The 24,605-nt window shown below is 33.9% G+C and overlaps 1 protein-coding gene across 5 annotated transcripts in view; it reads left to right on the top strand.

Moving 5' to 3' along the window:
- The first annotated feature begins 442 nt into the window (after positions 1 to 442).
- LOC128209330 (WD repeat-containing protein 64-like) overlaps positions 443 to 24,605 on the top strand; it is a 66,824-nt gene continuing 42,661 nt past the window's right edge. For 4 of the 5 annotated variants that reach the window (XM_052913319.1, XM_052913321.1, XM_052913323.1 and 1 more), the window contains exons 1-6: positions 443 to 1,024; positions 10,882 to 11,012; positions 16,347 to 16,455; positions 19,205 to 19,311; positions 21,236 to 21,265; positions 23,334 to 23,354. In XM_052913319.1, the coding sequence (XP_052769279.1) occupies positions 877 to 1,024; positions 10,882 to 11,012; positions 16,347 to 16,455; positions 19,205 to 19,311; positions 21,236 to 21,265; positions 23,334 to 23,354 (546 nt within the window). In that variant the 5' untranslated portion in view covers positions 443 to 876. The remainder of the gene's footprint in view (positions 1,025 to 10,881; positions 11,013 to 16,346; positions 16,456 to 19,204; positions 19,312 to 21,235; positions 21,266 to 23,333; positions 23,355 to 24,605) is intronic. The other variant, XM_052913320.1, reaches the window with a different exon arrangement.

The following is a 24,605-nucleotide window of genomic DNA, read 5'->3' on the forward strand; positions in this document are numbered from 1 at the left end:
AATGTCATACAAACAGCGAATCGCTTTAAGCCGTTATTAACGCTTATAAAGAATTGTGGTCTACAAAGACGATATTTCAGCAAATATCAACATTTGCTAAAGGTTTCCAGCTTTTGCTATCTTATTTTAACATTTCTAATGATTTGCCACACTTGATTTCTTCATTCCAAAAAACAAGTGCATTTTACGAACACATGAGCAAGTCCCTTTAACAGCAAGGCCGTTAATGAATAGCCTTAGTGCATGCTTTTCTTTCATGCTTAAAACTGATAGACAAAACCCGCTTCAAATCATAATTATCTGATTGAAAAGATCCATTTGATAATTGATAAAAACAAATAGCTCATGCTTTGATTAACCGCTCAATATTAGTTGAATAATAGTATTGTACATAGAGTCGGCATAAATCTCTTCGATCAGCCGTTGCTAGGCCTTGGTATGAAATGGGCTTAAGTCATCGGATTAAAGAGACTTTCAAAGTTTACTACCTTACGGCTGTCATCAATTTTGTGTATTGATCACCCGTTAATGGTTGAAATTGGAAGTTTAAATGTTACTGTAGGTTATTCACTATCACAGTGAAATATTATTTAACAGTCGCGATCATATTTGAACAGTAAATACAAAATGGTATAAACAAAGATTGGGATATTTATTCGATCAGAGTTGTAAACTTCCGTTGGAAATATGTTGTGAAATATGTGTTCTCTGTGATAAATTTTATATATCTTAAAGGTTTACAGCAAAAGCGCAATTTTATGAAACCATAGAGGTATATTATAAGCATAATGTAATCTGTGTACACAATAATAATATTCAAGGAAGGGAAGAGTGTGCTTTACTGTGTTAAACCGGAAGTAGCGTGCTTGATTCACCATGTCTGGCCCGGAAACCGAAAGTTCGGATCGGCCGTATACGGTGGGTTCGTTCCAGGCCAAACTTAATCAATTCGAGGAGTTGATGAAGGAAATCACCCTTCAAGACGTGGAGGCAACGCCGGAAGAGAAACGTCAGATGATCACAGGTGAGCGACGTCTGACGTCTTCCCCCGGAAGTATATAGACGTATTGGCATTTCGTCTGCCTCAAGGTCCATTACTTCATGGACAGTATCCAAATGTTTTCATCAAATCTCATATTGGAAATAATATCGGATTGTTTGCCTAGCGGATGAATAGAAGTACATTCATGTTTCAAATAATTAGAAAGCTAAAATTGTGCTGCACTTTTGCCAGATAAAAGGTATATGAACTGAAAAAAGTCCTTGAAAATTCCGTCATTTGTTTGAACACATTGAGACACTGCAGTTCTTGTTTCCTGTTATGTTAGTTTAAACTGCTTTACAAGGGCTTTAAACATTTATTTGTTCATAACGATTGCGAAGTTGTATTTACTTAAACTAATTCACACTCGTTGGCACCAAGTTGCTTGAGAGAGTGGTCTTGTGTTGTTGGGGAATCTGGAGTACCCGGAGAAAAGCGAAAAGCGAGTGCGCTAACCGGAAAACATGTTATATTTATCATTGGAATAAAAAACAGTGTCTGTTGGTATGGTCTTAAACTAAACTTAAACTTAAGTCGACATACATTTGGCAAAATGTCACGTTAAACATCTCAAGTCGACACACAACATATCAGAACTACATGATCTCGTCATCCGTGTATACTATATACGCTTCCATAACACATTATCAAATAATCGGGGTATACGATATACGCTTCCATACTGCATGATCATATCATCGGTGTATACTATATTCGCTTCAATAAAACATAATCACATCATCAGTGTTTACGATATACGCTTCCATACTACAAGATTGCACGTATATACGATATACGCTACCTTTCTTCATGATCACATCATCAGTGTATACGATATACGCTTTCATACTACATGATTGCACGTATATACGATATCCGCTATCTTTCTTCATGATCACATCATCAGTGTATACGATATCCGCTACCTTTCTTCATGATCACATCATCAGTGTATACGATATCCGCAACCTTTCTTCATGATCACATCATCAGTGTATACAATATACGCAACCTTTCTTCATGATCACATCATCAGTGTATACAATATACGTTACCTTTCTTCATGATCACATCATCAGTGTATACCATATACGCTACCTTTCTTCATGATCACATCATCAGTGTATACCATATACGCTACCTTTCTTCATGATCACATCATCAGTGTATACGATATACGTTACCTTTCTGCATGATCACATCATCAGTGTATACGATATACGCTACCTTTCTGCATGATCACATCATCAGGTATACGATATACGCTACCTTTCTTCATGATCACATCATCAGTGTATACAATATACGCTACCTTTCTTCATGATCACATCATCAGTATATATGATATACGCTACCTTTCTTCATGATCACATCATCAGTGTATACGATATACGCTACCTTTCTTCATGATCACATCATCAGTGTATACGATATACGCTACCTTTCTTCATCATCACATCATCAGTGTATACGATATACGCCACCTTTCTTCATCATCACATCATCAGGTATACGATATACGCCACCTTTCTTCATGATCACATCATCAGTGTATACGATATACTCTACCTTTCTTCATGATCACATCATCAGTGTATACGATATACGCTACCTTTCTTCATGATCACATCATCAGTGTATACGATATACTCTACCTTTCTTCATGATCACATCATCAGTGTATACGATATACTCTACCTTTCTTCATGATCACATCATCAGTGTATACGATATACGCTACCTTTCTTCATGATCACATCATCAGTGTATACAATATACTCTACCTTTCTTCATGATCACATCATCAGTGTATACAATATACGCTACCTTTTTTCATGATCACATCATCAGTGTTTACGATATACGCTACCTTTCTTCATGATCACATCATCAGTGTATACAATATACTCTACCTTTCTTCATGATCACATCATCAGTGTATACGATATACGCTACCTTTCTTCATGATCACATCATCAGTGTATACGATATACGCTACCTTTCTTCATGATCACATCATCAGTGTATACAATATACTCTACCTTTCTTCATGATCACATCATCAGGTATACGATATACGCTACCTTTCTTCATGATCACATCATCAGTGTATACGATATACGCTACCTTTCTTCATGATCACATCATCAGTGTATACAATATACTCTACCTTTCTTCATGATCACATCATCAGGTATACGATATACGCTACCTTTCTTCATGATCACATCATCAGTGTATACAATATACTCTACCTTTCTTCATGATCACATCATCAGTGTATACAATATACTATACCTTTCTTCATGATCACATCATCAGTGTATACAATATACTCTACCTTTCTTCATGATCACATCATCAGGTATACGATATACGCTACCTTTCTTCATGATCACATCATCAGTGTATACGATATACGCTACCTTTCTTCATGATCACATCATCAGTGTATACGATATACGCTACCTTTCTTCATGATCACATCATCAGTGTATACGATATACGTTACCTTTCTTCATGATCACATCATCAGTTTATACGATATACGCTACCTTTCTTCATGATCACATCATCAGTGTATACAATATACTCTACCTTTCTTCATGATCACATCATCAGTGTATACGATATACGTTACCTTTCTTCATGATCACATCATCAGTGTATACGATATACGCTACCTTTCTTCATGATCACATCATCAGTGTATACAATATACTCTACCTTTCTTCATGATCACATCATCAGGTATACGATATACGCTACCTTTCTTCATGATCACATCATCAGTGTATACAATATACGCTACCTTTCTTCATGATCACATCATCAGTGTATACGATATACTCTACCTTTCTTCATGATCACATCATCAGTGTATACGATATACTCTACCTTTCTTCACATCATCAGTGTATACAATATACGCTACCTTTCTTCATGATCACATCATCAGTGTATACAATATACGCTACCTTTCTTCATGATCACATCATCAGTGTATACGATATACTCTACCTTTCTTCATGATCACATCATCAGGTATACGATATACGCTACCTTTCTTCATGATCACATCATCAGTGTATACAATATACTCTACCTTTCTTCATGATCACATCATCAGGTATACGATATACGCTACCTTTCTTCATGATCACATCATCAGTGTATACAATATACGCTACCTTTCTTCATGATCACATCATCAGTGTATACGATATACTCTACCTTTCTTCATGATCACATCATCAGGTATACGATATACGCTACCTTTCTTCATGATCACATCATCAGTGTATACAATATACGCTACCTTTCTTCATGATCACATCATCAGTGTATACAATATACTCTACCTTTCTTCATGATCACATCATCAGGTATACGATATACGCTACCTTTCTTCATGATCACATCATCAGTGTATACAATATACTCTACCTTTCTTCATGATCACATCATCAGTGTATACGATATACGCTACCTTTCTTCATGATCACATCATCAGTGTATACGATATACGCTACCTTTCTTCATGATCACATCATCAGTGTATACAATATACTCTACCTTTCTTCATGATCACATCATCAGTGTATTCTTTATACGCTTCCATACTACATGATTGCACGTATATATGACTTACACTACCTTTTTTCTGGTCACATCATTAGTGCATACGACATACGCTTTCATACCATATAATTACATCATCAGTATATACGATATACGCTTCTATACAGCATGATCTGTTCACAGTGTATACTATTCACGCTTCCATAAGCTAGAGTGATTGTATTACCAGACCCCAGAAAAACAATCAACACCAGTAAATGAATATAAGGCTTGTGTCTTAGGCAATTTGTGAATCGTTACTTTAGTGTCATGAGTGGTTGTAGGATTTTCTGTTCGTCGGTTATTGTGTGTCGTAATCATTTTATTCAAATTTCTGAGCCTTCTGTTCCTCAAGCACGTGAAAATGAGTTTTCACTTATGGTCGCCTGGTTCCACGTCCTAATCTGTCTGTAACGTAGTCGCATATCCGTCTATTTGTGTACGTTCATAAATACAACCTTTATTTTTAGTGGATACGTACTATTGTGTAAACTGCCCATTAAGTGAGCCAGTCACTGTTTATAAATACCGGTTCACCTGATTTAAATCAATAACGGCTGACTGCAGATTTACTGAAATTAATGTATTGGCAAATTGAATCTGAAGTATACTGCCTTCTCCTTAGACAAAATAACACGTTAACCACTAAACATGGCCAGTATTTATATTGTTGATATTCAGTTCAAACGCAGTATATTCTTCTTTAAAAAAGAAGTATTAATTTCCGAAATTTAAAATGCTTCTTTAATGTGAATCCATTTCGACAAAAAACTCAACAGACAATATTAATGTTAAAGCATTACCAGAAAAAGAAAACAATTTCCTGTACATGTAATTGAAAATTATGACCTTCCTTCTTTTTAACTCTGTTAATACATTTAAAAGACCGAATTAAACCGTCTGAATATATGTATATGTAGTGCAGAATTGGATACTTAGCGCGATTGTACACTTTATCTTCTTATATCGTAAAACCTCCTATTCAAGATTTTCATTAAAATGGGCTTAAATATTACTGCTACGCACGCCATTTCAATGTATCAAATGTTTAAACCTATTTCAGAATTTAAAATTTCCAATAGACTGATTCAATATTTATCGTAAAGATTGATCGGAGCGACTCAATATTGAAGTGTTTTATCTACTGAATAAGTGGATAATTTATCAAATGCATGAAACATTTTCACTAGACACACATGTTTCATAATATTCGGATATTAATCTTTCATCTTCACGTTGGTGAGAGCATAGGAGACAATCTCAGTCAGCGATGGTGAAAAAAAAATATGCTTGGATTTTTCCAAGACTGTTCTAATCTATTGTCTACTGAATCTGGAACGTATTTATAAAACTTTCAAGCGAAAATTTTCATCTTTTTTTAAAAAAAAAAGCTTAATTTATACAACAACGAATATTTTAAATAACCTCTTTTTCATCGGATTTACTAATGTGCCTTTATAACTTGGATTTTTATTTTGCTTTGATCATACTAATAATGTAAAAAATCTTGGGCACATATATATGTAGTTGTTTCTGGAGCTTGGGTGCACACAAACACTTTGGCGAAAAACGTGTTTATCAAAACTATTTAAAGGCTTTCGAAAAATCAAACTATGTATCCCATTGTGTCATAATAAACCTCTTAAGCGATGGACGGACACCTTTTCCACTAAACCACATTGTATCACAAGCAATTTATCTTACCCAATGATTTTGATAAAAAAATCTCCATTTCTGACTGGCACTGTCGCCTATGGGTGTATTGCGTTAAACCTCTTCAGTTAAGCAAACTGTTTATCTCTTTGGTCACTTCTGTGCCATTAAAGGGACTGGATACCAGATGGTACAATTACAAGAACAAAAGAAAACTGTCAATAACTTACACAAATTTGACATCGCTGTGGAGAACGCATTCAATCTTACTTACTGATGTAGGTTACACACCACTATTGTCATAAAAACATTTTTTTTATTTAGAATTTTCCACACAACGGAAGTACATATGACGCAATGGTGACGTCATACCTGTATCAACCCGCCTACGACATATGTATCTTTCGCAGTTTTTGCCCATATTTCCAAGTCGAAATTTACTGGGGTTGTCTACCACGTAAATCCCGACAGGATTAAAAATACGTTGAATCTGTACTCATAAACAGATATGATTTAAACTGGGAAACCTTTATGCGCTATTTTAAACGGGGGAACTCAGATGAGACAGGAACATGAGTGTTACGTATGTCCTTTTAATCATGTAGAACGATGTATCATCGGCCTCCAAAACTAGCCCACATTGACAATTTTAGGCTTGATTTAAAGAAATACAGAATTTGCTAATTTTTGGATAAACTGGTGTCTTGTCCCTTTAAACCTCTTCTGTTAAGCAAACTTGTTTATATCTTCAGTCACTTCTGTCCCATTAATATCAATGTTTATCGCTTACAATAAGCAGCGTGTCACATTTTCATTTTATTTCGTTTCAAATTTCAATATTGAAAATAAAAATTCATCAAAAAGTCGTCAAACACTTCTATGCGGGTGTATATTCTATTACACAAGCTATTTAAGCTATTTAGCCGTCAGCAAATAATACATATTTCTTTATTACAACCCGCTTTTCATCCCTTCAACAATGGTTTAAAGTCTGGGGAGGGTTATGGGGGAATTAAAAGTAGTTGATGCATTCTTTCCCATTGTAAAATAGTACATAAACCAAAAACCGTACCGAAAATTGTATATCAAGTTTCGTCTTTTTCTGATTCCAAAATTGATCCCTTTATCAATTGACGATAATTATACACCATAGTGAAGGCTTAGGAATTCAATTATGGCGTTTGAAAGTGACAGCAAGTCGATACCGCGGTTGATATATACTTGCAATTCGCTTGGGAGACACAAATACAAGCAAATAAGAGCATAATGTGCTAACAAATTCCAACCACGAGCCATATGGAACAGCTAGATATAGTGGCGTCTTAGGCCAAAACAAATAGTTCTTCGTTTCCACTAACATCTCCAAAACAAAAATAGAGTAGGTAGGTAGGCATATTAATTTATTTCTTTATTTTGAGAACCGGGATTCTGTACCGGACCGACCTGTCAGGGTAAATCACTACTGTAGAAAATTGGGAATATAAAATGGTCAAGTTTCAACATGTTCACTCAAAAAAGCACATTTTCAGGAATAACGAAATAAAAATCCACACTACGGCAAGAAAGAGTAGGTTTGGATGGAAAAATAAGGTCGATCGGGTTAGTTGAAACAAATAATTTTTACGCCTTATAAGTTCGTAAACGCTGGTAGTCTGAACGATTTCCCCGGAGAGAAAGCACGAACTTGACGTTCACTATACTATATATTAGCATAATGTTTTACGATCTGTGTTTTGGTGTCGTTTTACTGTGTTATCAACTCAAATTACTCTACAGAATATGCAAAATGAGAAAATACGACACAAATTATTCATATGATTCCGCTGTATATACTTAAGTATGAAAATATTTGAAATATTGCCATATTAATATATATATATAATAATTATATTAATATTCTGTAAAAAACAAGAGCACAGATATACTGTTCATGTATTCTGTATTCATATGATATGCCGGGAATGGCACAAAATTATTTTTCCTACCGTTTTCAAGGGACTCGCTCATGTTTTGGCAACAATTTTATTTTCCCGGCAATGCATTTGAAAAAAAACTATAACTATTTTACCCTTTGATACCAAAATTCTGGTTCTAATTGGGTGCGAACCAACGTCGATACAGCCAATAAAAAAGATGACTGGCATTCATACCACCCGCCCACAAGGACTCATACACAAACAGAAGGAAAACTTTACCATTCACCCTTCTGTTGATTTGCGTTACTAACGCTACTGAAAAATATGGACTTAAAAGACAATAATTAAGCATATATCAACATTTGTTGAAGGATTCCAGTCGTCATTTTCCATTTGTAACACTTTAAATGATTTGCCACACTCAATTCCGTCATATAGAAACAGTGCGTTTTACAAAAAACAACAACATGAAAACAATGCGTTTTTCAAAAAAAACATGAGCGAGTGCCTTTAACAAAAGGGATTTGAAGATGCGTCGTTCACAATTCTAGAGACCTTTGTTATTCCCTGAACCATCATTTATTCCAGAAAGGCCGTATTGGCACCAAAGACACATTATAGAAGCACAAGACATAACCATTCATCTTCCACTATATTCATAATCATGAGGGTTACTGTAGGAAGGTTTTCCTCCCACAAGCATATGAATTTTGGATGACTGGCGACCGCATACTATTTTGCTTTAATTTGAAAGGTTTTATTTACAAAAAAAATAAATATACAACTTGTACTTAACAATCAATCAAAAGTTGAAACACGATCAAAATAGGTAACTTCAAATCTGTTTTCAGCTGAAACAGCAAATATAAAAAGTGTTTCAGTTAAAACTCACTATGTTGTAGTCGTTGGGATCTGGGGAGAAAATTCGAGATAACGAATAATCGTTATAACCGGTATATTAAACATGTCTTACTTTACCCAATACATTCGAAAAATGTTCGACATAATGTACTTATCAATTGTAACTAAGCCCCCTTCCCCAGTTCAGGGGAATAAAGGAGACGTTGACTTTCTCTCCAGCTAATATCCCAGGAAGAATCCCCGCACCCCGGGGACAACCAAGTTAGGCCAATTCCCCGCTATTTTCCGCGCGAATACAAAGCCACCGCATTCACTCGGCACTGCGGGGCCACTTGGAAAGTAAAAATACGGCCTATTTCCCCCGTTATCCCCGGTATATCTAAAATGTATCACTTATGTTAATAGAGCTATCAGGGAACAATATTATTTGTTGATCGGATACCTTAACACTATGCCTCGCATGGGAAATGAAGTGTAATGATCAAATGTAACGACCGAAATGGTGTTGGAATATATTAATGAATAAATGGTATTATTTAAATAAATGAACACAAACATGTACGATCTTACATTAAGCTATATCAAGGATTAAAGTTGGCTTATAACTATCACATTAGCCATGGGTTAAAAAAAACTTCCGTGGGTATTACAGCCCGACTCTGACTCGTTGAGAATACCAAAAAAAAATCCATACAAACTTCCAAAGAGTTGAGTGCGAAATGCCGCGCTAATGCTTTCATATTTAATTAGCATGTTCGCTTACGTAACTCATTATTATAAAAACCCATCTAAATGGAAAATTGACGGTTATTTTCGTTACGTAATGAGAATGTGGCGGTTATAATCTGCTTATTGGTTGTAAGAGCTTTTTTAAATTATTAAAAGTGAATCCGTCCGGTGATCCAATTGGCGAAGGCATGAGCCTGAACGCTTATGTTATATTATTGGGACTTAAAGCTGCACTACGTTTTGACAACTTTTTTTATTTTTTGTCTTGGAACGAGCCAATTTTTGCGAAAATCCATGGAAACCAGTTATATTAGACTGCTGACAAAAATTAAATCACGGAATTTTATATTTAATTAAAAAAAATGATGTTAAATGCATTTTTCTTAAACCGTTAGTAACGGTTTAAGCCATAAAACATTAATTTTCGAACAGAAATATGAAAATCTGCCATCTGATCTTTTGTCAGCAGTCTTATATCAGTAGTTTGCAGATATTTACGGAAAAATTTGCTCATTCCAAGACAAAAAAATAAAAAGTTGTCAAAACGGCAAATCTGTGAGAGTGCAGCTTTAAGGGAGGAGCAGGTCAACATCTTATGTTATTTTGAACATATAACTCCGAAGGGCATCGAAACCGCAACCTTTTAGGTGAGAGGTAGACACAACTGTAAAGTTCTAAGATAATCAAGATATATATTTCCTGGGTCGAACCATTACTTTATACAAATTTTCGAAGTACCAACCTTTAAATACCATAAGCTAGGCAAAGGAGCTATTGTTAACATTTTTATCGTATTTCGTATGGACGCGGCCGGGGTTTGAATCCCTGACCTGCCGCACCCGAAGCGAACGCTTTACTACTGAGTTATGGCGGCGGTGCAGTTTAAAGTGCGTAATATTTGTTTTTTGTAGCGCTATGTCTCCTGTTTGGTGTTTGTCTCGCTTAGCTTTTTGTGCTTTACTACTAGAGTTGGATAAATGAACCTTTCTTGGTTATATGTCATTTTTGTATTATTACATATATAAGTCCCATTGGTTACACACATTTATATGTTTCCAGAAAACCTTCGCTATGACCAGTTCTGTGACGCTATCCGGCAGCTGTTTGGTCCAGACATCAAGAATCACGATCTCAAGGCTCTCTACAGGAAGATCTCAACCAACCCCGATGCCAAAGTGGACTGGAGTGAGGTATGCATGACTTATCCCTTTCAGTCGCTGTTTTAACTACATTAGTAGCGTGGGAACAATGGCTGACATAATCTCGTGTTCATGAATACTAATGAGGTAGGGGATACCAAACCTCCGAATCGGAAGACTTCTGCCATTTTCCATTGAAAACTCTATGCCGGTGCATTAGCAAAAGTTGTTCGTAAAGTTATGAATAATAATAATAATAATAATAATAATAATAATAATAATAATAATAATAATAATAATAATAATAATAATAATTAATAATAATAATAATAATTGAATGTAGAGTTTTAATATGTAATTTGTAGTACTAAGAAATATATATTCTCAGTGAAGTGTTTTCTTGCATGAAAAATAAAGATTCCTTAAAGTAAAGTTCTTAGGTTTAACTGCTGAATTTATATTACTACGCGAACTACTTGCAGCGTAGTTAAAAAGTAAAGAATGCTGACATTGCAAACCGTCCGTATACATCCGAGGTTGTTTTCGGTGGAGAATGACCGAGGTGTTCCGGTTAATGAAATATGTGTCACCAGGCATCACAAATTGGTTAAAGGATCCAGACGCGTGGCTGCCTATACGCAAGTGCGCGTCTGAATCCACATGATCCTGACCATTTTTTTTTTTAAATCAGCCAAAGTTGCTGTATGCGTACTTAGCTACAAGATCCTAAAACTGTCAATTTTCCAATACGAAATAAAGCACCACAGAACGCCAAGAATGTACCAGATTTCACCATGGTTTTCAAAAATTTCCGAGTGGGGGATGGCCCCATACCCCCCCCCCCCCCCCCCCGGCACAATCATGAATCCACATGAATAGAGGGCTAGCTACGCCATTGGAAGCTACGGATAATTTGTTTATGTGTGGGTATTAGTTCCTAATACCACTAATGTTACTGCCTTTACGTTTGTTTTGTATTGGTTTGGTTTTGTTTAGCAGAGGCATTAATCCAGTAACTGTAGTTCTTTTTATTAAGATAAAATTATATTATTTAACTGGCCTACACAACATGACAATATCTTTGAAACTTATTTGCCAAAAATACACATTAAAATTGAACTCTAACAAAATGACCGTATTGACACCTGTTTTATTTTATATCTTGAAATAAGCCAATGTTTGCGCAAATATCTGGATACCAGTGATAAATGACTTTGGTCAAAAGATCAGATCACGCTCGAAAATTAATGATTTATGGCTTAAGCTTAAAAGCTGCACTCTCACAGATTTACCGTTTTGACAACTTTTTTTATTTTTGTCTTGGAATGATTCATTTTTGCGTAAATATCTGTAAACCAGATATAAAAGACTGCTGACAAAAATCAGATCGCAGATTTTCATATTTCCGTTCGTAAATTAATGTCTTATGCCTAAAAGCGTTACTAAGGATTTAAGAAAAATGCATTAAACATCAATTTTTGAAATCTGCGATCAATGTTTTTGTCAGCAGTCTTAAATGACTGGTTTCCATGCATTTTCGCATAAATTGGCTCGTTCCAAGACAAGAAAATAAAAACGTCCAATCTGTGAAAGTGCAGCTTAAATAAAAAATGAGTTTTCGGCAGTTTTTAAAAACGTTGAGATCTGTTCTTATGTGAGGTATCTTCTATGACTGAATTGAAGGCATTGATGCCAAAATCAGCTGATTCTGAGACAAAAAAATCATAGGAAAGATAAGATTGTCAATCTGTGGGAGTGCAGCTTTACGGAAGTTGGATTTTCATTCTTTCTTATTTTATATGAAAAACAAAATTGATCAAAGATATTCCACTGCCGACGTTGTCACGTAATAGAAAAGACAAAGGAGTTCCAATCAGGCGAAATAACAATATTTCCTATTAAAAGCTGACAGTTTAATAGTCCATAAACGGAACCTAGAATATTAGATTTCTCGGTGCAAATTAGAACTTCCTTGATTTCTTCCTTTGCGTAAAGAAATTAACAATTGCGTGATAATTATCTTTTAGTTAATGAGTTAAAAAGCTTTAGAAACTGCATTTCTATTTGATCATGATGATCAAAAAGAAATGCAGTTTCTATAGTTTGTTTTCGGATGTTCTTTACAATCTTTTGAAGATTTTATTAAGAATAGTAGAATATACGATCTTTCAAAACAATTCTACGTAGCTCGTCGATATTTTGAAGGTAAACGGGTCGAGGTATTGGTAAACTCGGTGTTTGTATTGTTGTCGGCAAAAACTTAACAAAATTAATCTAAAAACCGTTTAAGTTGTTCGGATAAAACTTGGTTATGACAAAGATGAAGCCAATTTGTGAGCAAGCCCCATAACTCTTGTCTATAGAATTGTTGAATTATGTCCCTTGTTAAACTGTGTAATAACAGACGAGCGTTGGCGGTCCCTCCGTATCGCTTTTGTCAAGTATTTGACGTCTTATAGAAGATATATGTTGTTAGATTGGTAAGACTTGAAATTAATAGAAATAAACTCCCACTTTCAAAAACGTGAAATTCCCGGCGTTGGTATTACCTTGCTGTTGTTGTTTTCAAATACGTTGCCGTGTTCAACTTATTAATGGTATTTATATGTTAATTTTACGTCAATGTTAAATCAGACCCAGCGGGCGTGTGGTCAAGAAAGATCTGAGTTGATTTTTAGTCGTAAATTGAAATGATCTAAGCGTTAAAGATGCACTCTTACTCACAACTAAGATTTACCACAATTTATAACATTGTTTTAATATTCCCAAAAGGATGAATACATGTCAAAAACAATTGTTCTTATGACGGATACCGAGTTTAATTTGAAAGAAATAAGCCTAAAACATGGTATTTTTACCTTATGAGACTACCGTTGACCACAGTAAATATTTTAGCATTCACCAATAATTTAATATTTTTACGCTTTCTTCTATTTAATACACGGTTACAATCTTGCTATCAGTAATTAATATTTTCCATAAATGTATTATTTAGTAAGTTGTTAAAGGTTAATCAGTCAAAATTGATGTTTGTTATACATGTTTATGTGTTGATTTCATTAACTTAAGTTGATGTTTATTTGAGTTAAGTAGAGTAGTCAAATGAACACCAAGTTGAGGAAAGTCACTCCATGTCAATAGGAAATAGATCCTAAATTATCTATTTATTTAAAAGTTTGTTTTCTTAGGACATAGATTGATTCTTTCATTTCAATTTTATAATTTAACAGTGCTCTTTCAAACACTTTAAGGGCAATGGAACTTACATTACTTATAAAAACAACGTTAAACAAACATAATTTTCCAATACTGCGTCGCACAATGTTCGGATTAAAGAAGGCTAAGTCCACAAATTACACTAATAGGAATTTGCAGAAAAGAGGATTACATTCTTTAATCTGAGGCATGTTAATAAGGGTTTAGGAATAATATTATTAATACTGTTTGCCAGTTTCATAAAATGAACACTTTATTTGGAATGTCATTACTGCTATGCGCTTTAGCTGTCATTCCTAATGGAACCAAGACACAGAATTAAAAATATAATAAAAAACTCCAGGGACAAGCCCAAGTAGTCGAAAACTCGAAAATAAACCTTTTTCAGAGGCGCAAGATAAGGGTCCTAACGAAAATAAACCTTTTCAGAGGCGCAAGATAAGGGTCCTAACGAAAATAAACCTTTTTCAGAGGCGCAAGATAAGGGTCCTAACGAAAATAAACCCTTTTCAGAGGCGCAAGATAAGGGTCCTAACGAAAATAAACTTTTTTCAGAGGCGCAAGAAAAGGGTCCTAACGAAAATAAACATTTTTCAGAGGCGCAAGATAAGGGTCCTAACGAAAATAAACCTTTTTCAGAGGCCCAAGATAAGGGTCCTAACGAAAATGAACTATAAACACAACCGTTTAAACAACATATACATTTAAACAAACACCATTAAAATGTTTAGAAACAAAATTAGGATTTAATAATTTTATTCTTTTCCCGAATACAATGGAATATACAGGGACAAGCGCAGTAGTCGGAAATTAACAAATAGACCTTGTTTAGAAACAAGGCAAGGGACCATACGACATATGACCTAGAGACATAAACGTATTAAGTATTAACACAACAAGCATTAAAGTAACGACCTAACAAATAAACTTGACCCTTCCTTTAATCTAGCAAAAAGACTGCATGTTGCGTTCAATAAAAGAAAATGTATAAGTGGGAGTACAAATCACTTACATAACAGTGGGGCGATTGTTCATAATTCTGTAAAGGTTAACAATATGATTTACGACATCGTTGTTAGCTTTTAAAAGTGAACCGTTTGACCATATGCTAATATATTTCAATAAAAAAATACATCTAAAACAGTTGCCTCAATCTTGTTAGGGACACTGCAGCTAAAAGCGTATCAATTCATCTCTTAAACTTTAAGGATTGTAAAGGTAACAACGATGGCGTTACCAACGCTGTTAACTCTATCAAAGTTCTGAAAAGTATCTATCATATACATACATAAAATAGATCGTGCAAATGGGAATAACTTAATGACTTTATTTAGAAAAACTAAGCGTTTACTCAAGATCTTGTTAGAGTTAACAAGCTATTTAACAGCGTCGTTGCTAAATTTTACAGCTGAACTCTTTTGTAACATGCTGATATATTTAGTTAATAGGCGTACATCTGAAACAGGTGTCTCGAAGCTCGTTAGGAATACTGCAAATCAAAAGTGTATCCATCTTAGTTCCAAAGGAGAAAAGATTTGAAAGTTAACAACGATGACGTTAACAATATTGTTAACTTTAACAAAGTTCTAAACAATCGGCATATGTAATAAAAAACGGTTAATTCTTTGGCTTGGTACAAGCAAGTCGAAATGATTATTGATTGGTCAATATTTATCTAATAATTATTGTTGACCAATTAATTTGCTTGCATGTGCAATGTAACGACGCATAATATAATATAATCTCTGTTTTGTCCGTGTTTTACACAGACTAAGAAAGTGTTCATATAAGATTATGTGTATATTAACTGTAACTCACATCGCCTTTTTGTCACCTGTTACCATTTTAACGCGGCCAACTGCAGCACAATTTTACTGGACTTTTTCAAGATTTACCAGATGCTAATCCATTATAAAATAATTATCTTTCAAATAAATCAATCGAGAAAAAATACTGCATGTTGCGTTAAGAAAGAGTTTTAAAAGATATATATACATACGAGTACATTTTACAAGTGCTCAATTGTTCATACTAATAGTTTCCTTAGCAACCTTTATTATAATACGATATGGTTTTATCTATACCACCTGTTTCTTAAATGTTTTCTTTAAAAATGCAGAAATGACGTTGTTTCATATTATCTCACTACCACAGATCCACTGTTTTCAGTTGTTCGGGTACATCCAGACGAGCGCGGAGGAGGCTGAAGAGATAATGGTGGGAGAAGAAGTCAGCATCTTCACGGTCTCCAAGCGAAGAAGAGTCGGAGAGGCTGCTGGTAGGTCATTGTGTCATCTATCATAAAAAGCAGACATTTATCCCTAATATGTAAATGTATAGAAAAAAACGGACAATTAGTATTACTCGCGTTATCGTTTAATAATGCAGCGTCAATAAGTAACATCACATGGTTGTATAAAACAATGGATTACTTTGACCACCTCTGACAAACCTCCTACAAATGACCAGGCGGAAGCAGGCTTCGCGTCATGTTAAATGTTTCCGGGTTGTTTATAGCGTTGTAACGCCGCATAGTAGCGTCGCCGCATAAACTTGTTTGTTTTTTTTCGTTTATGCGTTGATTTTCAGTGATCAGGAGTGCCGGAGATCTGGCTCGGGTCGGTCTTATTGACGACGGGTTACAAGGACAAAGCGAAATATGATATATGTGTTACTATATATTTTTCTTCCATTTTGATTCATCAGTTGTCAAGCATAGAATGGCACAGATCAACCCTATTAACGCTTGATCGACTGTAATACCATTAAAGGTTGTCAGGTACAGGGTAAAATACTCCCAATAACTACTTGCATACATGAGTAGATTAATAATACATCGTTATATCCCAAACTCAACCAAGAATAGTGAAGCACCCAAGTGACACAATGCTGTAAAATCATTAAACGTAGTAAATATTAATTACAAATAAGAAAACAAAAAAGTAAAATAGTTGTGTCTGTTTATTGCAATAGATACGAATTATGGCCACATGAATCTCAATAAATTCAAACTTATCGAGTATGTGTTACATAGATCATCAATTGTTTGAACGCTCCGTCTGCATTGTTATTTTTGGTACCGTCTCTGTCAACGAGCCATCATTCCGTTCTTGGTTAAGAGTTAATGATTTATTACAGCTACATGCGTCATAACGATCGTGTCCGACCTTTAACAGTTATCTTCAATTCCAATCAATTATTGTTGGAGTCTTATTTACAATGATTATAAATCTCTGAATAAACTTGTCACTTGGCAGTTGATTCTGAGAAGTTCATCAAGTTTAAATCCATTGAAATATTCACAAATAAAATCTTGTTTCATTCTAAAATTGGCTTCATTTTTCACGTCTACAAAACTCTGTATTGTTGTATCTGTCATACAATTCAAGAAATCCTATCCTTATTTAAAAGAAAAATTTGGCCTCAGATGTGGAATTATAAAACAGGTTTTGTATTTATCAAAATCTCAGTTGAAAGAGAAACGCTCTAAAAGTAAGGCAAAAGCGCGTCATTTAAGTTTGTTAGGGTACATTTACCTTAAATTTTCGCTTTTAAATTTCGCTATTATTTAGGTTGGACAAATGTTTGGTTGGGTACTCATTCACAAGTTTAAACCCCACAACAACTTCTGTTTCGGTTGTCTGACCCTGTTTCTTGTTGTTTTGTGACGTTTTGTGTCTTTCATTTAGTATCTCGCAGACTGTCAGGCTCTAAACTGGAGATAGGTGTAGCGAGTGGTAAGCTTGGCGGGGGCGTTGTAGGCCGGAGGGAAAACTGGGAGGGGGTGGGGGGGGGGGTAAGTCGGAGGGAAAACCTCTAGGGGAGGGGATATAAGCCCTACGGGGATAAGCTAGTGGACACTTTTACCAGTAGTTCCCTTTTTATTATTAGACACCGGTCGATGTTTTGAATAAACGGTAAACGCAAATACTTAAGCTGCTAATCCACTGGATTATGTTTTTTATTGATCTGTAATCTTTGCGTTGTGAGCATATGGTGTTGATCCTATTTAAATCGCCTAGAACAGAACATATTTTTATTTATCTTAAGCAAATATAGCTAAACGTTTTAAAAGCAAAACAAATACAATATTACATGCATGAAAGAAATGAAGTTTAGTTTTGCAATATAATATTTACAAACATGTTATCAAATGTTTTGAAAACTAAAATAATTTTAGCAGGAATGAGTGTGAGGTTGTCTTTAAAGATGATTTAATACATGTGAAGTTTTGTTTGAAATAAACAGCAAATATATAAACTGAAATAACTTCATGTATGAAGTACAGGCGTGTCCACGTCGTTTTCATTATTTAAGTACTTGGTTTGTCCAGAGATCCTGTACTTAGTATATGTTTTCCAATGCTTTATAGATATTTATCGGTGAAATAGAAAAATACCGTTTCAAACAGTGAAACAATTTGATATTTTTCACCGTTTCACAAATTTAGCCCGCTCTTATTCCAAATCAAACACAAGCGCGGAAATATATGACATTATGATCGAATACAATCTGGCTTTCTTTTCTGAAAAGAAAACTACAATTTACTGTCATGTTATATCTTTTAAGGCGTAAAATAAACATGAACAATGTTTGTTTCACATTAAGATCGCAATATATTTTTCACCTCATTACATCAAAAATAAATATTTCACCCGTGGTTACTCCACTAGTGAGAAACACTTATGGTGCTCACTTGCTGAAATATAGTGTGATCTTACACTGGTCAACAAAATTTCTTTATATTTTTGTCATAAGTGATTTCGTTCATTACTACGTTATTTCTACACACAGTGCAAGAATCCCCAGTTTACTTCATGTATGTGTACTGCTAATTAGCTGTAGGATTTTTCCGCGGTATTGTTTAACTTGATTCAATAAAATATTGCACAAGTTTTAATTTTGTTCTTTCGTGCATGTAATATGTAGTATGTACAATTTTTTTTAATAACGATGAGCTATAAATGCTTTAATTAAATAAACATTCTGTTCTGTTCTGTAATCAAAAAGTTCTGTGTCAATTCCAGGTGACAAGAAGCGACGAGATACAGTGCAGTGTCTACGATACGTCCCCACCCTGGATGGCTACATCTCCTGCTCACAAAAGGGTGCACTGGCAATCTGGTCCAACAAGGTACAAAACCTCTGTGTATGATTGTAAAAAACATCCATCGTCAGACCACAAAAAATATTTATTTTCTTCTGAAATTTAAAAGCTATTTTTTGGCATATTTTTTTTTTGCTGTCCCGAGACCATCCGTAAAGAGTTGTCCTAGGAATCGTATTCAATGTCGTTCCTATCATTATCCGCAGACACGCATCAGTGATTCCATCCAGTCCATTGGCTAGTTATTTTTACAGTCCAATCAAAACACTCATTTCCTTCGATATGCCTCAGTGATTCCACTCAGTCCATTGGCTAGTTATTTTTACAGCCCAATCAAAACAGTTTGATTTCAAATAATGTGAAATCTATGATGGTTATTGAACTAATACCCGGGATGTCTTTTTTCTAAATCACATAAACAGTTTTAAAGATGCACTCTTACTCCCAAATAAGATTTACCACAATTAAAAATATTGTTTTAATATTCCTTAAAGGATGAAAAAATGTTAAAAACAATGTTTATTATGAAGGATAAAAAAATTAGACTTACCAGAATCAATTCAAATGTTTTAATACTAAATTGGATGAATGCATGTCGAAAACAATGGTTCTTATAGAGAATACTGAGTTTAATTTGAAAGAAATGTGCTTAAAACATGGTATTTCTACTTTATGAGACGATAGTAGATCACAGTAAATCTTTTAGCATTCACCAATTATTTAATATTTTGCGCTTTCTGCTTTTAAATACAAGGTTACAATCTTGTTTTCAGTAATTACTATTTTCAATAATTGCATTATTTAGTAAGTAATAAGGGTTTATCAGTCAAAACTGATGTTTGCTATACATAAGTATTATTGATTTTGAATAAGAGTGTCACTTTAAACTTATGAGTTATTTAGGACGTTGCCACACTGTTTCAATGTCTTATCAATTGGACTGAAGCATCGAAACATTTATTTTTAGGCTGCTATTTCTCTGAATATCTCCAGGAAAAAAGGTTAAAGTGTCATATTTCATTTACTTAAAGTACTTTTTAAGCCTAAAAGTTTTATGAACCAAAACATAGTTTATCATAATTATCTTCAAATTAATTATCTTTAAAAGTCTCACAACACTTTATCAAATAAAGAATAAAATTATACATATATATAAATATTTCGAGAAACTGCGGCAATATCTTTGGTGAGTATAAGTAAATGCTGTCGTAAGATATGCTCTCAAAATTATCATTTTAAATATGCTTTATTGGCAGAAAAGCAAATTTTGCATGACCTTATAATACTTATTAACTAATTTATATTTTGAAAAATGACATATGAGATTGCGGCAAAGGCCAAGAATTGATAGGATAATTACATAGTTAAGTGATTGAGTGATTGATTACTTTTTTATCATTTGAAGATCAAGACAGAGTTTCAGTTTTGACTGCACAAATGCACAATGAGAGTACACAATGAATATTCTACGCATTTACACCCGATGATGTTGTAAGAGAAAATGTAAATAAGAATTAATATAATTTAAAGAGACTCGTTCACAAATTAATTTATGCCGATTTTTTTTTTTCAAACTTTCGTTTGAAATGTGATTTTGTTTTTAAATATTTTTTTTTCCGCAATGTAAGAGACAGGATCTCCTACGTTCCTATATTTGTCGCAAACACCTCCTTTCTCTTACCACTTGGTCATTAATGGTCCTATTGTATTCCTACGTTTCTTCAGGAAACTGTTGAAAATCTTGAAGATGAGGGGAGAGGGCCGTAAATGATGTTGGCACAACTCGTGGCTCAATCCCACGGTTTAGATATTGTGTTAAATTTTGCATTGCTATTCTCAGTGTTAAATGTGTTCTCATGCAATAAAATATTATTAAATTAAAAGTTCTAGCGAGTAATGTCTAGTGCCATATTGTATATATGATAATAAAAAAAATCATTATTATTTCCAGTTGAGGCTCCAGTCTTGTATTGACATCAACGTAAGTAGTTTTATTATTTAGTTTAGACAATCGCCATTCCTCATAACAGCTCCTAACATCGCAAATATCAGTCTAGTTTACAATCCACTGTGATAATATATCTCCCTTAATCGTTATAAGCTGTTTCTGAACATTTATGAATAATTATTAATGAAATGAATCTTACAGAGAGACAAGTTAAGAGCAGTGTTCATAAACCATCTTAAATGGTTATTTTAAGATTTATATAAGTGACAATTATAAATAAATAAAGATTTAAATGAAAAGTCTGTCTTTATGTTATAATAGGTATAAATTGTGTCATGATATTTCCAAATACAAAACCCGTCTTTATGACAATATGGTTATGTTTTATCATAAGACCACTTCAATTAGAACAATAACCAAGGTAAGGACACTATGTAGGATAAAAATAAAACCATTAAGGGGTAGTTTGGGCTCACGCGGTCATCTTTTCATGTTTAACGAACAATGATGTATATGATAACACGAAGAAACAGCTTATAACCTTTATTGAATATACAATATATTCTAATGCACCTGTACTCAAAGACCTGTCTATATAATACATTTCACTTGTTACAGTATTGAACTACACATTATTCAGCCGTTATAGCGAATCATTTTTCTTTCACCACAGTTTAATTTAATGAAATATTGCTAGATAATGAGCTATAAATAGCTTACCGTGTCTTATATGCTTAAGAATATTTACAGGAAGGAAACTTCACCAAAAAAAAGAGTGAAAATATATAAAATATAATAGCACCATAATATTGCTACAGCTTTTATGAAAAATGAAGTAGATTTTGATGTTGTTGTTTTTTGTCCCACTTTCGGCCCCATTTTAGTAAGAGAGAAAACGCTGTTACTGCATGACAATACAGTGTGGGTTAGTTCAAATCTATTACAATGATCTGGCTTGTGTGTTAGAGTGAATGAACAACATTTACATCATCACTATTACTACTGTGTGCGTTTTTGTTGGCAATAAACTAGTTTTGGTTATTGGTTTCACAAACAGTGTAGTTTTTGTACAAGTTTCAAATAAGAGTAAACCGTTTGTTCGTTAGATTTTCGAAAACTGAAACTTGTTTTTTGAAACTTTCAAGGACCCCTCCGGATGCGGTTTCGTCGAATCGGTCCATCCGAAAACTAGTTCACTTTGAAAACACTATTATTATTAGTTAAAACTGGTAAACGACCATCTGCGGTATCATTATTGAAATGCAGATGATTCATGCAGCTCCACCATATTGTTGAAAGTCAAAACCATGCATTTGTTATTTTAATCAAAATTAATAAACAGGTTTCCAAATCGCCCAAGCGCTTGAAAATAAATCTGAATCTAGTTTGGCATCAACAAAACTGCACTTTGTAATACACTGTATATTATCTAATGTTCTTAACAGTCTTAGGATATATAGCATAACTACTTTCTGTCTTGGCGATTCTCCCTTTTATCACAAATCTGTCTGAGGACGCTGCTTGCCAAAGAGGCATAGATCTTCTTAAGCCATGCGAACGATATAATCTGTAATTATATCCTATTTGCATTCAGACAAGCACACACAATTCGATGAATATGTGACATTGATGACCTTTAAGGTATTCGACCCACAAATATGTAATCTAGATATCATTTGGAGGACTTTTATGTGCAGAAAAAGGTGTACAAAAATGATGTATGGCTGTTTTGGCCTTCAACATTTGAAAAATGTGTAATTTTCATTTTATTTAGTTGAAATAAAGAGCAAATAAACAAACTGTTATGACTTTATGTGTAATGTATTTTAATAATTTATTTTTAAAATCCGTAATAAGCATGTTGATACCTTTCAAATCACACCAAATTTATATGGGGCCACTAGGCATCGAAACTTTAACTTAAGGGAGCTGTCTGAGATTAACTTATTTGCGGGTCGGATACCTTAACAACTTATAAGTCTTTCTGTAATATAGCGTTTGCTTCCATTTCAAGATGTACACACGCAGTTTGCACCATATGTATTTGCTATATATAGTTATATATATTTATATATATTTGCTATGTTATTATGTATATTAGATTGGACCAAGGCAATTTAGGGTAAGTAGGCGGGATGGCACTAACCCAGTTTCCTTACTGTTTTCGGAGAAGTTATTTTTAGACGCAAACACAACAATAGTACGGGCATTTTGAGGACATTGTTTTTGCTATTTTTAGAGCAATCAGGAATTTGAAATTATGTGTTATTGTGCTGGTTTGCAGAGGTTTTTTTGCTTTTAGCCCGATATTAGTTATTTGCAATGTTTTCATCAATCTTTTTAAATGGGGGCGGGGGTCGTCATTTCATTTTTTTTCTTAGATGACTGTTTCACCGTTGAATATGTGTTCATGCTCTCTCTTCTAGACAAACTACGAACACGATCGTTCCAATTATCATTGTTTACACGTGTACGATAATATATATTATATAACTACAACATATTTGATAAAAAAGGTCAATGTTATTTTTTTCTTATTCTCTATCATTACAAAATGTTATATATAATCTTATTACAAGCTGATAGAATTGTATTGAAGATTTGGTTAAATTATTCTACTTAGATGTGATTTGTTATGTTTGCGTCTACTGATTCATGAATGTTGGATGTTTTAGATAATAGGAAAGAGTAAAGATTTTACTCGTATTTTTGTTGAAAAATAATGATGTTTTGTTGCTTCTTAACTTAAAAAATGCAATTATGATCGTTCAGTTTTCCGGCAAATGTGCTAAATAGTCCGATTGATCAGAACTTTGCTAAACTTTTAACATCGTTATTAACTTTCAATATAGATTGAGCTGGGAGTTTCACAGTTCCGCGTATAATCTGCAGTACCCTTACAAGATTTAAGACACCTGTTTCAGCTGTAATTATTTTATAAAGATATATGAGGAAATAGTATAATAGTTCACCTTTAAAAGAAAACAACGGTGTCGTTAAAACAAACGATATTAACTTTAACAAAGTTCTTAACAATCGGAACATCGTTTTCTTTTTAATAAATTAGATTTTATATTTCGTTAATGCCAGTCAACACACATAGATTTCTTTACCATTACTAGAATGAATGTTCAGTTTTGTTAGCTTTTAATAAACTTGCATGGAATATGTTCGAATGCCTCATTCGTGATATCGTGTTTCGTGTTTGCGTGAAGACGTATTAATGATTTAAATCCATATTATGTAAACATGCAATTATATTATCTGAAAATAATTGTACCAGATGATATATTTTCAATTTTAAATGTCAAGTGAAATACTCCACCAGCTTCTTTTGTATTCAATGCAATATATTGTGTACTTAAATATATTC

The sequence above is a fragment of the Mya arenaria genome, chromosome 11 (assembly GCF_026914265.1).
Source record: "Mya arenaria isolate MELC-2E11 chromosome 11, ASM2691426v1".
NCBI lineage: Eukaryota > Metazoa > Mollusca > Bivalvia > Myida > Myidae > Mya > Mya arenaria.